General features: G+C 39.8%; 1 protein-coding gene across 3 annotated transcripts in view; it reads left to right on the forward strand.

Moving 5' to 3' along the window:
- The window catches only part of cltcl1 (clathrin, heavy chain-like 1), a 60,831-nt gene extending 44,993 nt beyond the window's left edge, over positions 1 to 15,838 (forward strand). The window contains exons 20-33 of one of the 3 annotated variants that reach the window (XM_080208067.1): positions 387 to 570; positions 744 to 936; positions 3,315 to 3,472; positions 4,086 to 4,250; positions 4,595 to 4,702; positions 6,508 to 6,675; positions 7,218 to 7,367; positions 7,609 to 7,740; positions 7,859 to 7,969; positions 8,581 to 8,751; positions 8,863 to 9,084; positions 10,263 to 10,283; positions 12,192 to 12,267; positions 14,675 to 15,838. In XM_080208067.1, the coding sequence (XP_080064193.1) occupies positions 387 to 570; positions 744 to 936; positions 3,315 to 3,472; positions 4,086 to 4,250; positions 4,595 to 4,702; positions 6,508 to 6,675; positions 7,218 to 7,367; positions 7,609 to 7,740; positions 7,859 to 7,969; positions 8,581 to 8,751; positions 8,863 to 9,084; positions 10,263 to 10,283; positions 12,192 to 12,267; positions 14,675 to 14,784 (1,969 nt within the window). In that variant the 3' untranslated portion in view covers positions 14,785 to 15,838. Of the gene's footprint in view, positions 1 to 386; positions 571 to 743; positions 937 to 3,314; positions 3,473 to 4,085; positions 4,251 to 4,594; positions 4,703 to 6,507; positions 6,676 to 7,217; positions 7,368 to 7,608; positions 7,741 to 7,858; positions 7,970 to 8,580; positions 8,752 to 8,862; positions 9,085 to 10,230; positions 10,284 to 12,191; positions 12,268 to 14,674 lie in introns of those variants that run through there. The other 2 variants (XM_080208068.1, XM_080208069.1) reach the window with 2 other exon arrangements.
- The last annotated feature ends 272 nt before the right edge of the window (positions 15,839 to 16,110 follow it).

Here is a 16,110-nt window from a genome sequence, read left to right on the forward strand (position 1 = left end):
TAAATCCAAAACATTTTGCAAATATTGGCTAAATGCAGGTGTTGCAATGAACTATTTGTATGGTTTTATCTCATTAATGGTAATTGGCTTTAGCTCCCAAAAAGTGTAGGAGCCTGATGGTATTGTAGTTCTACTGAGTACAGCAGCAGTTGGCACCCCAGTGTTCTGGTCTTGGAGCTGCCCCCACTGCTAAATCCAGGGTGTGTGGGGTGCTGAAAATGAGCTGTACATCCACCTCTGAAATTCTGCAGCTGAAGACTTATTTGGTTCCAGTCACTGTGCATGGAATAAGTTTAAAATATTTTGTAATTCTATTTGATTGCCTTTTACCACTGAAATTTGTTTTGGGATTGTTTCTGAGATTAATGTAATCCCCCCATGCACAGAAATCTGCAGAACCTCCTGATTCTCACTGCAATTAAAGCTGATCGCACCCGTGTTATGGAGTACATCAATCGGCTGGACAACTATGATGCTCCTGATATTGCCAACATTGCTATCAGCAATGAGCTTTTTGAAGAAGCCTTTGCAATTTTTCGGAAGTTTGATGTGAACACCTCTGCAGTGCAGGCAAGAATGTTTGTTTGTTTTCTTTGATCTGTTGAGATATTTTGAATAACTTTGGGTGCAAATTGGCAGCATGTATTTGTTCTGTCTGACAAGCACTTGGAGGGTGAGTGCGAGAATAAATTTGGGGATTTAAAATGGTTAGTTAAACTTTTTTTATTGACTTCCATCCTTAGGTTCTGATTGAACATATTGGAAATCTTGATCGTGCTTATGAGTTTGCAGAACGTTGCAATGAGCCAGCTGTATGGAGTCAGCTGGCAAGAGCGCAGTTGCAAAAAGACCTGGTTAAAGAAGCCATAGATTCCTACATCAAGGCTGATGATCCATCTGCTTATATGGAAGTTGTGAAAGCAGCCAACAAGAACAGTAAGTAATGGACAATGAATCATTACTTTGTTACTGGGTGCATTCAGTAAGTGTTCTAATGTAAATAAAAACATCCAAGAATGTGGCCATCCATTCTGTTTCTTTTCCTGATCTATTAATCTTCCAGCCTCCCCTCATATCAACACATGATCATTCCCACAGCTCCAGAACCAGTGGCTATTATAATTGGTTCCTCTTGTTTGAAATCTGAATCCCTTCCCCTCCATCCTTTAACTATAGCCCATCTCCATGCCTGCTTTCATTGTCTTTTTGAATATACCAAATTTTCCTGAACTCATTTGTGAATTCCTGCCAATGTTTCTTGCTCTTACCAGAACAGTGTGATCAAAGTCACAGCACATACTGTGACCATGTTATCTTATCTTTAGCTGTCAGTAGCCTTTTGTTTAACCATGCCATCCTCAAACTGCCTTGGTTTGCCAAATGACTGGGGCTATCCTCACCTGGTTCTGTTCTTGCCATCCAGCCATAACTAGTGAATTGTCTGCAGTAGTTTGTTCTCATGTCCACATGAGCCCCTGAAAGATTAATCCACTTGCAATGTTATCCAAAACATACCAAGGGTCCCATATGTAAGCTGACAAAAGCATGTCCTATCCATTGCCTCAGCTGGATTGCTTGTCCAACATCCATTCCTGGAGTTCAAATTGGAAGGTCACTTGTTGTGGTGCATTGCTGCTGGTTCCATCCCCTTGACCATATTTGCAGCCTTGATATCCTAGTTGCCCTGGAGCTGAACAACTTCTAATCCATATCTTTTCCTTATCAAGACTACTTCATCTCCATAATATTGCCCATCTCTGCCTCAGCTTATCTGCTAAATCTTTAATACCTATCAACAATTCCAGTGTACCTTTTTGGCTGGGTGCTCCACTCCACTTATTAACTACTGTTCTATCTATCTTGTCTAATGTGGGATGTAAACTAGTATAGACCAGTTGGGTTTTTGTTTCTGGGTTGTGGACTTGCATAATTAGCGTGCATTTCACGTACCCATTACTCTATTGCCTAACCTCCATTGACTGCTGGTCCACAAGCGAGAATTTTTATCCCCCTGTTCAAATCACTCTGCATTTGCCCTTTTTATCTCTGATGTAACAACCTTTTAAATGTTCTGCCTGCGTGCACCTTGATTGCCCTGCTATCTAGGCCCCAAGCTTTGGAAATTCATCCCTAACTGCTTGCTCCTTCCATCTCTCCAACTCTTTTGTCACCACCCTTTAAAATCCACCTTGTTTCACCAGGCCTCCTTAGTTTGGAGTATAATTAGTCCAATTTCACCTTGATGTTTGTGTTGAGTGCAATTATAATTGCAAATGGAATCACTTTGCTTGAGTCTACTTAACTGTGTTGAACATTGAAAGTGCCTGCCAAAATAGCTGCATTTTTAATTGCCTTATCATGCTACTGCTATCCTACCACCATTTTTAACCTTTGACAACCTAGTCATTCTGCAATTTAGAAGTAACTTGTCCTGCAGTTTGATTTGACTGACTCTTCAATGTATATTAATGTGACAATATTTTTGTCAGCTATACAGACAAGGTAGATCATGAAGGAAAGAGTGTTAGTCATAGCTAGGGAGTAGAGAAAGAGCAACTTAATGCAAGGTAGGTCCATTCAAAAGTCTGACATGAGAGAAGAAGCTGAGTCAATTGGCAAACGATCTGACTTTGTATTTTTCCTGGCAGAAGTGTCTGGGTTGCGTGGGGTCCTTAATTATGCTGGATGCTTTGTGGAGGCAATGGGAAGTGTAGACGGTTAATGGATGGGTGACTGGTTTGCATGATGGATTGGGCTGTATTCATAACCTTTAGTTTGCAGTCTTGGGCAGAGCAGGAGCCATACCAAGGTATGATACAACCAGAGAGAATGCTTTCTATGGTGCATCTAAAAGTTGGTGTAGCTGAAATGGGACATGTCCTACTTCTGTGAAAGTAGATGCCTTGGTAGGCTTTCATTAACCGTAGTGCCAGCATAGGGGAAACTAGTATGGGTTGTTGGTGAGCTGGACACTACACTACCCTGTGACAATAAGCACCCTATTGCAGCTGTTACTCCAGCTAACTTGGAGCAAGAGCATCTGAATGGAATAAAAGCTGCCTATTGGGAATGTATTTGTTACTCTGCAGGTTTTCAATTAGCACTAGAATTTCAGGAAGAGCAGTTTGACTCTTCTGTGCTTAACATCCTTGCAACTACCCAATTAAACTCCTTCCCATCTGTTCACCTGTGCAATATTGTTACCTGATTATTTTACTTGAACAATTCATTCCCCACCACCCCCTTGTGTGTTGAAAGTTTAAGGTATTTCATAGCTTTAGTGAATATTATAATCCCAATTTCTGACCTTTCAGATAACTGGGAAGACCTAGTGAAGTTTCTGCAGATGGCTCGGAAGAAAGCCAAGGAGTCCTATGTAGAGACGGAGCTGATATTTGCTCTGGCAAAGACTAACCGCCTGTCTGAGTTGGAGGAATTTGTTAATGGACCCAATAATGCCCACATTCAGCAAGTAAGTAATACCTTGAACACAAGCTTCTCAAATAACACCATTTGTTGAGTTTGCTTGTATTTTAAATCAGTCATCCAATTTACATGCAATCTTAGCGTGACCCACAATGTATTACACCTGTATAGATTAAAGTCACTTTAATGTGCTACGCCAAATGGAGAGAACATTTAGAAATGCTCAGTTTAATTTTTCAGTGGAAGGCTTGAATCTCAAAGCATTGTGGGTTCCCAAACAGATTTTCATGTAGTAACTCTACCACTTGAAACCATTGACCTCACTGAAGTGTTTGGATTATTTGTTAGAAAATTAACCTTTTTTAGTTTGGAACTTGCTACCCACTAGATTGCTGGAAGTGGACAGTAACTATAAGTGAGATTGGATGGACATTTGAAGCAAAAATTTGCAGCTGCAAACAGAAGGAACAGGAGAATGGGACTGAATGGTTTGCTCTGCAGCAAGGTGGCATAGATTCACTTGGAGTGGTGGCCTCCTGTACTGTGAATAGCTGTTGGACAGATTTCTAACTCCTATTATAAAAACCAACTTATGGCACAGATGGCCATCAATCTGTTGAAAGAGCATGTATGGAACTAATTGTAACTTCTGAATGTAGGTTGGTGATCGCTGCTATGATGATGGCATGTATGATGCAGCAAAGTTACTTTACAACAACGTCTCCAACTTTGCTCGCTTGGCTTCCACTCTGGTACACCTAGGAGAGTACCAGGCTGCTGTGGACAGTGCCCGCAAAGCTAACAGCACCAGGACTTGGAAAGAGGTATGAGGTATACAACCATCTAATTATCACCACTAAAGCGGTTTTTGTATTTGGTCAAAAACCAGGTGAATGGAATTGGTTCTTGAAGATTTTTGAATCTCTGGACAATTAGCCAATGGGTGTTAAATGCTGGCCTTGCCAGTGATTTGCAGCCCACAAATGGATGAAAACTGAAACTACCTGACCAATGATCTAAGATGGACTTTGGCGTGAAAACATTTTTATCAAGTTTCTATTAAATAGCCACTGAAGTTTTTATTTAAACCTCAATCTAATTGACAACTGGTGTGCAGAATTTCAAGTTAATTTACTGTGAATCTTTGGAATTGTCTCTTCACCTCTAGGTTTGTTTTGCCTGTGTTGATGGTGAGGAGTTCCGCCTGGCCCAGATATGTGGACTACACATCGTCATCCATGCAGACGAGCTGGAGGAGTTGATCAGTTATTACCAGGTAATGCCAGTTCTATAATGTTGGCTGTTTAGTTTCCTGTCTGCTGCAAGTACATGGTCTACCGAGCATTACTGGTAGACACTCTGCATTTTGGTGTTTGCACACTTGTAACCAGTACCAACATTGAAATACAGGATTGATTGTGATGCAGATACTAAAGCAGATTGGGGACATGTTGAATTAGTGTGCATTTTGTAACTCAATTCCCAACTAGCTAAAAGGTTAACAGTTTACCTCTGATTTGGCTTGGATTCCATGGTTTAATAAACATGAAATTAAAATTATTGAAACATTAGCAGGGGCATGTGTCCTGTAACATAGTAATTATTTGCATGGGAAATGGATGGATCTGGCTGGCTGCCATGATGCTTTATCAGAGACTTGTAACCATAATCTGACAGCAAATGTTGCAGGCTTTTGCTGTGCTTCCTGCTGACTGAACAGATCAATTTTGGAATAGATATTCCAATTTAAAAATTTGAGTGCTTTTTCCTAGATTTCAACTAAATGCAAGGTTTTGATAGCTTTTTGTTTGTTACTGGATGTCATGAGTAGCAGGTAGGCTCTAGAATGTCTGAAGCACTTATTATTCTGATTTTCCAGTTTTAAAGTGGCAGATCCCCATACACACCTAGCAGGGTTCTGAATCAGTGCATCTGATTACATGTACAGATGTTCAATAGAGTATTGATCCACGGGTGAACTGTAGGTTAAGACAATATCCATAGTGACCGGGAAGTTATTGGCTAGCTTCCAATGGCAATGAGAGCCTTATTCTACTTCAAACATACACTTCAGTCTTAAGATCAAATCTAGTGACTTGTAGAAATTTGTTCCTTAAACTTGCATTTGTAGGATACTCAGATGAAACAATGAAGCTGAGTTTGATTTATTTATCACAAATGTTGCTGCACTTAGTGAAATGGGCCTGAATTCCATTACTCATTCTACTTGCTGATGTCAAGGATAGAACACTATTCCAAATGGTGAAGAGCATGGAAGCCCTTGGATACTTGGGGATCCAGAGTCATAAATCATTAGTGTCTCAAACTGGCACATAGAATCAAATGGTCTAATGGACTGCTGGTATTTGAGTGGCTTCAGCCAGTTGAATTCTAATGCCATAGATGACTGGAGTACTGTGATCAGCAAGCATAATACTTAAATCTACACTACTCAAAGCCAATTTTTCTTACCAGAATGATCAGGATTCCAGGTTTTAATTGAAGAAAGATTCTAGAAAATGCAGCCTTTGAGTAACGTAGAAGGCAAGAGTGACTTAAGGAGAACTGTTGACAAATAGCTAGGAAAGCATGTTTGAAGAGGTCATGGGGTTGCAAATGGATATAATGAGCAAAATATGGCAATCCCTCCCTAAAATGGAGGGGTGAGGGGGGATGTTTGGCATGAAATTTTTTTTAAAAGCAGTATTAAACAGTGGCTGTGATTTGTTCTTGAGATGCAGAATGATCTAGGTATTTGAGTGAGTCACTGCAGACCCAACAAACATTTAAGGCTAATGGTTACTATCTTTTTACAAAAATTGAACAAGTTGTACAGAGCATTGCAGAGACCACATCTTGTATACTGTGCAGTTATAGTTGTGTAAATGCATTGGGAGTTCAGATTTTACTAAATTGATGCATGGAGCCATGAAAGATTAGTGGAGCAGTCAAAATGGAGTTGAAACCATAATTTTTGGTCACCATTGGTGGAGCCAGCTTGAGGGGCTAAATAGTTTGCTCCTGTTTGTGTTCATGTGCTATTGTTACCCTTGTATTAAAAATTGCTTTATTTTGCACTAGGATCGGGGATACTTTGAGGAACTAATCTCCCTCTTGGAAGCAGCATTAGGTTTGGAACGAGCGCACATGGGAATGTTCACGGAGTTGGCAATTTTGTACTCCAAATTTAAGCCTCAAAAGATGCGTGAACATTTGGAGTTATTCTGGTCCAGAGTTAATATTCCAAAGGTATTTACAGTTATACTTTCCACTCATTCAGCTTCTTTCAGACCTTCTATGCATAGTGCAGCATTCTTCAAAATATTCCAAAGGTGGCTTAAAGTTGGCACATTGCAGTGTTTTGTCTTGATTGAAATTAATAGCATCTTCCTGGTGAAGTGGGCTTGTACTTCATTTAAATTTTTGTATTCTGACAAAAAACTGTAGGTATTTGTTCAAGATATCTGGTACTGAAAACAAACCAGGATTATTTCAGTGCAACTGTAAATTTTTATTTCCAGTAGTAAGTTCAGTTATGAGAATTCTATGCAATAAATTATAATCACTACTGCCTCAAAGGGTGGAAGAAGCAAATTGGATAAAACATTTAACTATGCTGGCAGATCTACCAAAAGTGGGCATAATGGGCTGAATGGCTGCCTCCTGTGCTCCATCACCACACTTGTGCCATCTTTTCTATACAAAAATTTCTCTTTTGGCAAAAGTTGGAATCTATTTGATTATGCAGATTAGTCTCATTTGAACTGGCGTTTGCTAACTTTCTTTTCCAGGTCCTTCGTGCTGCAGAGCAGGCCCATCTTTGGGCTGAGCTGGTCTTCCTGTATGATAAATATGAAGAGTATGACAATGCAGTAATTACTATGATGAGTCACCCAACTGATGCTTGGAAGGAAGGGCAGTACAAAGACATTATTGCAAAGGTACTTGCTGACCAATATGCTATTGTACCCAACAAGTGAGAGATCCTTCCACAGACCTGTTCCTGGGTAGTTGTGTTTTTGTGCATAGATTAGTGTTGCTTCGTCACTTGGGTCAAAATACTGAAACCGTTGTCCCTATAGTGAGTGCTCCATGTTGGATTTCGGTAGATTTTTGAAGTAACAAGGCAGAGTTCCTGTTCTCATGCTAAACAAGTGGTTAATTCTCCAATTTCCCCCTCAGGTTGCTAATGTGGAATTGTATTACAAGGCTCTGCAGTTTTATTTGGACTTCAAGCCCCTATTGATCAATGATCTTTTGCTGGTGTTGTCACCACGTTTGGACCATACCAGAGCAGTCAGTTTTTTCAGTAAGGTGAGTCATGATTTATGAAGTACACAGCAAAATCCTTTGACTTATTGAGATCAAGATTTGTATGGACAAATGTTACTGTGACTTGATGTTTAGTGTTACTGTTTGCTCTGATTTGTAGGTGGACCAATTGCCACTGATTAAGCCATACTTGCGTTCTGTTCAGAGTCACAATAACAAATCTGTGAATGAAGCTCTGAACAACCTACTTACTGAAGAGGAGGATTATCAGGTCAGTGCTGCAATGTATTGAAACTTCTAGGGAAAATCTCTCCTGAGCAGGACAAGTAATTGTTCAAGTGAATTCCCAATTTGGTTCTTGGTGAATTAGCAAGCTGCTTTATTCATAGTTTAGTGGTTTTGCACCAGATCTTAATGGGAAGATGGTCTGTTGGAATTGTAGCTAGCTTCACTGCATGTTTACCTGTGACTCAGTCATTGCTTCAGGGCATCCCTGCCTCCATTGTTAGGGTGGCCATTTAAAACAAACTTGTACTATCTTCTAACTTCATTTGGAGTAAGTGTTCTATTAAATAGGAAGTTTTATTTCTAATAGTGCAATTTTCTTTGGCTCTATTTCAAGCATGCTAACCTTGTGTATCCTGTTTTATTGGGCCTTTTTTGATTTAAAGATTTTTGGGTGCCTTTTGAGTGTGCTGCAGACAGACCTGAGTACTCCCCAAGGAGCTGGCAACCCCCCAAAGTGATCTCTAATAATTGTCATGGGAACAGTGTAAACAGTTTAACTTTAATTCAAACCTTTTGGGTTTCTGTACTTTAAAGTTTGTCAGCAGCTTGTTTGCATGTAGTCAAAGCAACTTGTTTTGTTTCACCTCTTTACAGGGCTTGCGTACATCTATTGATGCATATGATAACTTTGACAACATTATCCTTGCTCAGCGATTAGAAAAGCATGAGCTAATTGAATTTAGGCGCATTGCTGCTTATCTCTACAAAGGTAACAATCGTTGGAAACAAAGTGTGGAACTGTGCAAAAAAGACTGCTTGTACAAGGTAAGCATCTGTTTGATGCTTTCAATCTTGCTACAGATATTTGAGTGAAAAATTTGATTCTGAACTTCCTGTGCAAGGATTCAACTTTTGAGTAACTGCCTTGTTTTGTAGGATGCAATGCAATATACAGCAGAGTCCAAGGACACTGAGCTCTCTGAGAAACTTCTGCAGTGGTTCTTGGAAGAGGGCAAGCAAGAATGTTTTGCATCCTGCTTATTTACATGCTATGATTTATTACGACCTGATGTAGTTCTTGAGCTGTCATGGAGGCATAACATCATGGACTTTGCAATGCCGTACTTTATTCAAGTCATGAGGGAATACCTTAGCAAAGTAAGTGAACTTTTAAACCCTTCGTACTACTTTCAATCGCACCTATAGTTAAAAGCAGCTAATAGGAATTGCATAAAACACAATATTGAAGCTTCTGGAAAGTTGAGATGACAAGTCATGGTTTGACCATTGACCTAGAATTTGGGTTTTCATCTGCATAAATTGGGGTAGATGTTCTTGCATAACTTGAGTACAAGTAGAATTGGTAACATTGGCTTTGTATTTTTACTATACTATTCCTGTTGGCCTGGTAGCACATCCCAAGGCACTTTAATTGGAGTATTGATCAAGTTTGATATCAGACCACAAAATATTAGAACAAGTGACTAAAGTTTGAGCAGAGGTAGGTTTGAATTGCCTTAAAAGAAAAACTGTTGTGGGGAGGGATTTCTGCATTGAAAAGCTTGGGCAGCTGAATAACTTGCATTGGTGAATTCATTGAACATCTGATCCAGAAGTCAGTTAACATTTGTGGAACTTTGTAGAACAGGATTGGCGGGCAGGAGGAGTGAGGCTATCTCTGCTTCAGTACAAGACTGAAATTGTATCTAGTAGCATTGATTTGAAGCTGGATACAATATTGGTGCATTAGCAAACTGGTACAGTATACCTGAACTCGGCATTACTGTGTAGTTTTGATTTTGATGGAATTGAAAGGTTGCCTCTTGTGTCCTAGATGTTGGTTTTTAACTCTTTCAAAAAGAAACAAATTAACACTTGCTGTGTTCCATCTGTCTGTTTTAGCTGTTCAGGTTGGCTGAAATGTAGATGTGGGTAGGCTAGAATAGACACCAGCAGATTAGCATAATGTTTCATGAATAAATATGCTAGGATTGCTGTGAGCAACTAAGTAGACATTTGTGTACTAATGTGTGTACATATGGAGTCTGCATTAGTTTGTGTATTGTATGGACTGTACTTCATTTAAATGAGATTACAATGACAAGCCAGTAATGCATGGTGGCATTCAACAGACAAGCCAACTACCTACTTGTAGACTTGAGTGAAGGTGTTTGAGGTTTTTCATTTACAACCATTGAGAGATTGAAGGATTTGCTGGTGTAGCCCTACTAAAGTTAAAATCTTTTCTGTATGGATCGCAATTGTTTTGATTTTCCTGTCTTTAAATTTGTGCTTTTACTCTAGGTTTCAAGTTTCACCTCTGAATTTTCTTGCAGGTTGATGAATTAATGGAAAAGGTGACCATCTGCTTTTTCTCTAATATAGCTGGACTCCCTGAAATGTAGCTGTAGGTTTTTTGCTCAATGCAGAGGGAGCTCCTTAACCAATCATAATTCAGATTGCCTTGCAATTAATTCTTTTGTAGATATTGACTAATACTTAGAACTTAAACTGCTTGCTGTCTTACCTAACAAAGGTTTTTGTTTGGCTTAATGACCTTCTTCTAAGACTCTGGAACATGTTGAAGCATTGTCTTTTAAACCTCCCTGCTTCCAAGAGGCTTTATAAACCAACTTTCCAGCTATTAAAACTCTGGGTATTTTTGCCACTTGTTAACAAGATGTTTACTCTTGAAATTTTGAATTTTGGTATTGCTTTTAAAGGAGTGAGTTGAGCTGACTAACTTGTTTTATCCAATACTGTTTCCATCTTCCCATTTGAAAATTAAGGTTTTTTGGCTCACAAAAACTGTGTGGTTTTTTGTGAAAAGACTTGATTTGATTTTGATTTAAATAGTGAATTTGCCATCCTCTGTTGCTGCAATGCTGTATTGCAGCTTGGTGAAAGACCTGAAGCAATTCCCTTAACATTAGTAGCTCTGCTGCTTAGTTGCCTTTCCTGTTGCAACATTGAGCTGAAGTCAACTGATCACAGCCAAAGCAATTTTGATAAACTATTGAAGTTGATGCAATCAACAACAGTGAATAGTAATAGGCTTCATTACTGGCAGTTGTGCAGGACTGCACCCCACTTGATCAGTAATTTTTGGATATGATCACTTCCTAATCTTTAACCTTCTCTCCTATCCAGCCATGCTTACAGAAAAGATTTGAGTTTTTGCAAGTTGCAAACTGAAAATCAGTTCCTCCTTTTTGGATACTGTTCCAAGAACACCTTTAGAACTAAGTCTCAGTTTCAGTCCATTGCTAGAGCGGCAACAGAGGCTACACTTGTGGCAGAACAATGAAGTTAGCACTATCGTGCAGTGGAGATCTGAGTTCATTTCTGGCACTGTGCAGTGGTCTGGGTAGACCTTCTGTCTGTGGGCTTTCTTCCACAGTGCAAAGATGTTGGGTGGATTAGCCATGGTAAGTGGGTTGGACTGGGAGGGGTGCTAGGTAAGATGCCTTTTGGAGAGTTGTGCATGCTGAGCTGAATGACCTATGAATGTCAGAAGCAGCTTCATTCCTAGTTTTTCCCCTCAAAGAATGTGGTACGGAGTAGGTTTAATACTAATGAGCCTAGCTGTGTTAAATTCATGGTAGCTAGACCCAATGCCCTTAGTGAGAATGCAGTCTGCCACTTGTGTGTAGAACTACCCTGTTGCCAAGTTGCCCTCAAGCTAAAGTTATTGGTCACAAAACTTTCATTAACATTGAAATGGAGTTTGTGAAATTTCCCTAGTCGTCACATTCTGGCACCTTGGGTTAATGCACCTAACCAGCATATATCTCAGACTAAGAGGAAATGAGTGCCTAGACAAAACCCATGCAGACATGGGGAGAACATGCAAACTTCCAGTGACCCAAGCCAGAAATCAAACCTGGTCTCTGGTACTGAGACAGTAGTGCTAACCACTGCCTAGGAAAACATCTGATTCTGCAAAATCTAGCTTTTAGTAATAACATTTTAGAATTTCTTGCATTAACAATCTTTTCAAGCATTTAATTGTCACCAGTCTTTCCATATTAAAGCATTGAACCTATATGTATTGTGTAGATAAATCAGGCAACTTTCTCACTGTAGACAAAGTTCTCCTTCAGTCATAGAATGCCTTTTTGTGGCTCTTGATGCAAATAGAGGTAAGTATCATAACCTTTGGATGTTTTTACAAGCCTCCAAATGTTACAACTTTGTTTACAGTAAGTGGTTTATGTTGCCTTAATGGTTTATGATGCCTTAACTCAATTTTTCTTAAACCATAGGTAGATAAACTTGATGCTTCAGATAGCTTAAGAAAAGATGAAGATCAAGTGACAGAGCCGGCTCCACTAGTATTTGGTAGGTTTGCTTGAGTGGTGTATATTTGTGCATGTATGTTGAATATCACTTGAGCAAAAAAATTGTGACTTGAGTTTACCAAATTTTATAAATATGCAACTCCAGTCCCATTTTTGTAGCTGACTTGTTTGTGCAATTAAATGTCAGTACAAAACTTGGTTTTGTACAAACCAAGTGTGCAGATACTAAAAGTGCCCAACAGATCAGGCAGACAATGAGGGGAAAAGCAAGGGGTTATCAGGTGGGCTTAGCCCTTTGGCTTGACAATGGTTTTGATCTTTGATGTCCCACAGCTTCAAATCAAATGAGGCAATTATGCCTCCTTCCTCTTTTACTAGCTTTGGCAAAGGGTCATAGGACACTATAGCACAAACAGGCCCTTTGGCCCACAAGTTGCACCAATCATATCCATACCGACCAGGCCATAGAACTATCTATAACTCTGAATCCCATTAAATTCCATGTACTCATCCAGAAGTCTCTTAAAAGAGCCCAGTGTGTGTCTCCATCACCAACAGCAGCCAATTCCACTCACTCACCACCCTCTGAGTGAAAAACTTACCCCTGACATCCCCTCTGTACCTGCTCCCCAGCACCTTTTAAACCTGTGTCCTCTTGTAGTGACCATTTCAGCCCTGGGAAATAGCCTCAGAATCCACCCTATCAATACCTCATTTGGACTCCATGTCAGATCTCTTCTCTCAAATGCTGCCAGACCTGTTCAGATTTTCCAGCATTTTTTGGTTTGATTCCAGCATCAGTAATTTGCATTTATCCTCTTTACTACCCCCTCCATGTTGCATGCCACTGAACACCATACAGTAAACAAAACTAAGTGGTACAGGATATATTCTACACCTGGAACTTGCCAGTGTCCTAGTATCACTGCAGTTAGTGGTCCTGTCTATGGAATCCATACTAGGCCCTCTTAGCACTATACAAACCTGACTATAATCTGTAGCTAACTCTTGGTGACCAAGACTGGATTATTATAGGTGCTTGGAACAGCACTAAGTATACCTTCAACAGATTAATGAGCTACTATACAAGATTAGCTGCATGCTAAACATCAAAGCACCAGCTTATAGATGAAGTTAAACAATACTAGAAATCAGCACATGGGATGCCTGTCTGATTTTAGTCCATGATGGAACACCAGATTTAATACTCCAGTGAGCAGTGGAATGTCCAAATGTCACCTGCAGCAAGTTGAATTTGACTGCAGGTATCTTGTGGTTTTCTGTACATGTGCTTTCAATATATTTCAATAGCATATTGAAAGATCCAGCTCTTATACCTCATCCTTTTCCCAATTAATGCCTCATTTAAGTTTGTATCTGTCTGCTTGCTGCCTGCTTTAGCTGTTTTTGGTTCTCTACAAATCACTATTGTCACCAGCAAATAACCTGTTTCTATATATCTAGGTACAGATTTGATGCCATGCAAGTAACTACCTGCCCACTACCTTTTTCCTTCTGTCCTCCACTTAAATCAGTGCAGTCATTCCCTGCAAATTCATACATGACAACCATTGTATTCTGCTGCATGTCTTTGGTTTAATTTGTCAAATTTGTTGGATGTAACTGGTATTTAGAATCCCTACAGTACAGGAGGCCATTTGGCCCATCAACATCTGTGCTGATCCTATCCCCTTAACCCCATGTAGTTATCCCACCAATCTGCTTGACCTACATGTTTGGGCTGGGTGGAAACCCACACAGGAGGGCTGGAATCAAACCCAGATCCCTGGTACAGACAACTGTTTTGCCACCATACTGCCCAAATCTGTGCTGGCTTTAATTTTCCTCCATGCATTGTGATCTTTCTAATTTAATTAGCCTCTGCAGTATTGCTCAGGTATAGACTAACTTCAAATGTCTGCCTGTACACATTCCTGTGCTTGCAATACCTCAAGTATTGAATTTGTCTTTACAAAAGTAATAGCTTGCACATAACTGGAATTGTGCAACCTTGTTTCTTCTTCAGACTGCCTCCACTCCTGTACCCACTCTGAGCTAATTTCCAAGAAGTTGTGATGTTTTAGTTAAACAAAAGTAGAGATGTTCTGTGCCAAATATGAAATGGGCTCTGTCATCTACTCAAACTGCTTAATTTATGAATGAGTCAAAAGGAACTCCTTCCACAGACCTCTGGGAATTTGTCTCTGTATAGACTGAAATGTGGAGGGAGTGAAATGTTGGAGAGCTTGTGATTGATCAGTGTTAACAATTTGGTAACTCAGCACCATGTAACTTCATTTTATAAAGCCGATTTTGGATGCTTCTATATGTTGAAGTCTCGATGGCTTTTAATTTCAGACTTGGTTGTTTTTGTGTAAACCCCTGGCAGGTGACGGTGGATGACGCATGAATTGTAATACTTGTTGCTTTCTGATTTTTTTTTCTAGGTCAGCAGTTGATGTTGACAGCAGGCTCCACCCCAGTGCCCCCACAGCCTGGTTATGCTTATGGTTACCCAGCTGGCTATGCTCAGCCTGCTTATGGCTTCAACATGTAGAATATCAACACGTTGTCAGTTTCACCATTGCTACTCAAATCTTCATGAAAGCGTATGACACTCATAAGAGCACAGGATTATGGCTGAACACTCCTGCAGCATGAAGATTTATAAAGGACTTGTTACTGTTATTTATTACCCACTATTACATTTCAACTTTAAAAATGTAGCTTTTTTAAAATTGTATTTAGGAAATACAAACTGTTTTGAGGCACTGATTAAGAATGAGATTGAAAGTATTAACTAGTTTACTGAATCTAGTAATATTCCCAGTAGCAGCTGCCAATGTTGTTCACAAAGCTGGTAGCTTAGTGCAATGTGAACTGTATTTCTTCCCACACCAGCCCATGTGTACCTTGGGTGATGTGTTGAGATGAGGAATAATGGTACTGAAGGCAGCATTCAAATATTTCCTCCTGGAGTTTATGCTTGGAATTAACTTTGTCAGTATTTGCATGCGTTGCCAAATATTTAATGCTAAAAGTGCAGTTAGAAGGCAAATGCAGACTGTTTCTTGGTTCAGCACTAAATTCCCATTTGGCCTCCTGTGTAGAAGGGTTCTAGCTTCTTTGGATTGGAGCACTCAGTTCTGCATCAGTTCAGGCCTCCATGCCAAAAAGTAAACTGGTGTGCCACTGTTTAATAAAACATTTTTGTGCCTAATGTGAAATTTATGATGAGGAGCCTTGTTGCTAATCATGAATATTAGGTTTAATAGAATGTAACCCAAAGTCTGCTTGAAGTTTTTTGACTATTTAGCCGAGCACACCTCTGGCAAATAGTCTTTTGGTCTGCAGTTAGTTGGGGGCCATGTGATAATGATGAGAATTGGATTCAGCCCAGTATGGAATGCTGGTTATAGTGGTGACAGTGCACTAAAGGGAAATTGTGCTGTTAAAGCTTCAGCATCAAAGGTATTGTGAATATTTACTTTGTACAGTTGTGCAAACTTATTGGTTAGCAAATAAAAATGGATGTGCATTTGACTTCCCCCTCCTGCTGCCCTCATGTCGTCACCAGAGGGATTAATAAAGTTTACACACAATTCTCATGACACTCTTGTATGCTCAGTAATTCATTGCCTCAAATGTTTACTTTGTAAGCAGAATAACACTAGCAAGTAATGCTACTGAGTCCTGATCAGCTGGCCTTCCTGGTTTTAACCTGGATCTTTTTGGAACCTGATGCAAGTTGCAAGTTGCAGGTTATCAAGAGGCCAGCTGTCCAAATATCACCAGGCTTGTCTTCCTGGAGCAGAATTGAAACCTGTTGGATAGGAATTCAGCAAATGTCAGTGTTTGCTCCAGCAGGGAAGGGAGCATAAGT

This window comes from Carcharhinus amblyrhynchos, chromosome 20 (genome assembly GCF_965287045.1).
Source record: "Carcharhinus amblyrhynchos chromosome 20, sCarAmb.v2.hapA, whole genome shotgun sequence".
Lineage (NCBI taxonomy): Eukaryota > Metazoa > Chordata > Chondrichthyes > Carcharhiniformes > Carcharhinidae > Carcharhinus > Carcharhinus amblyrhynchos.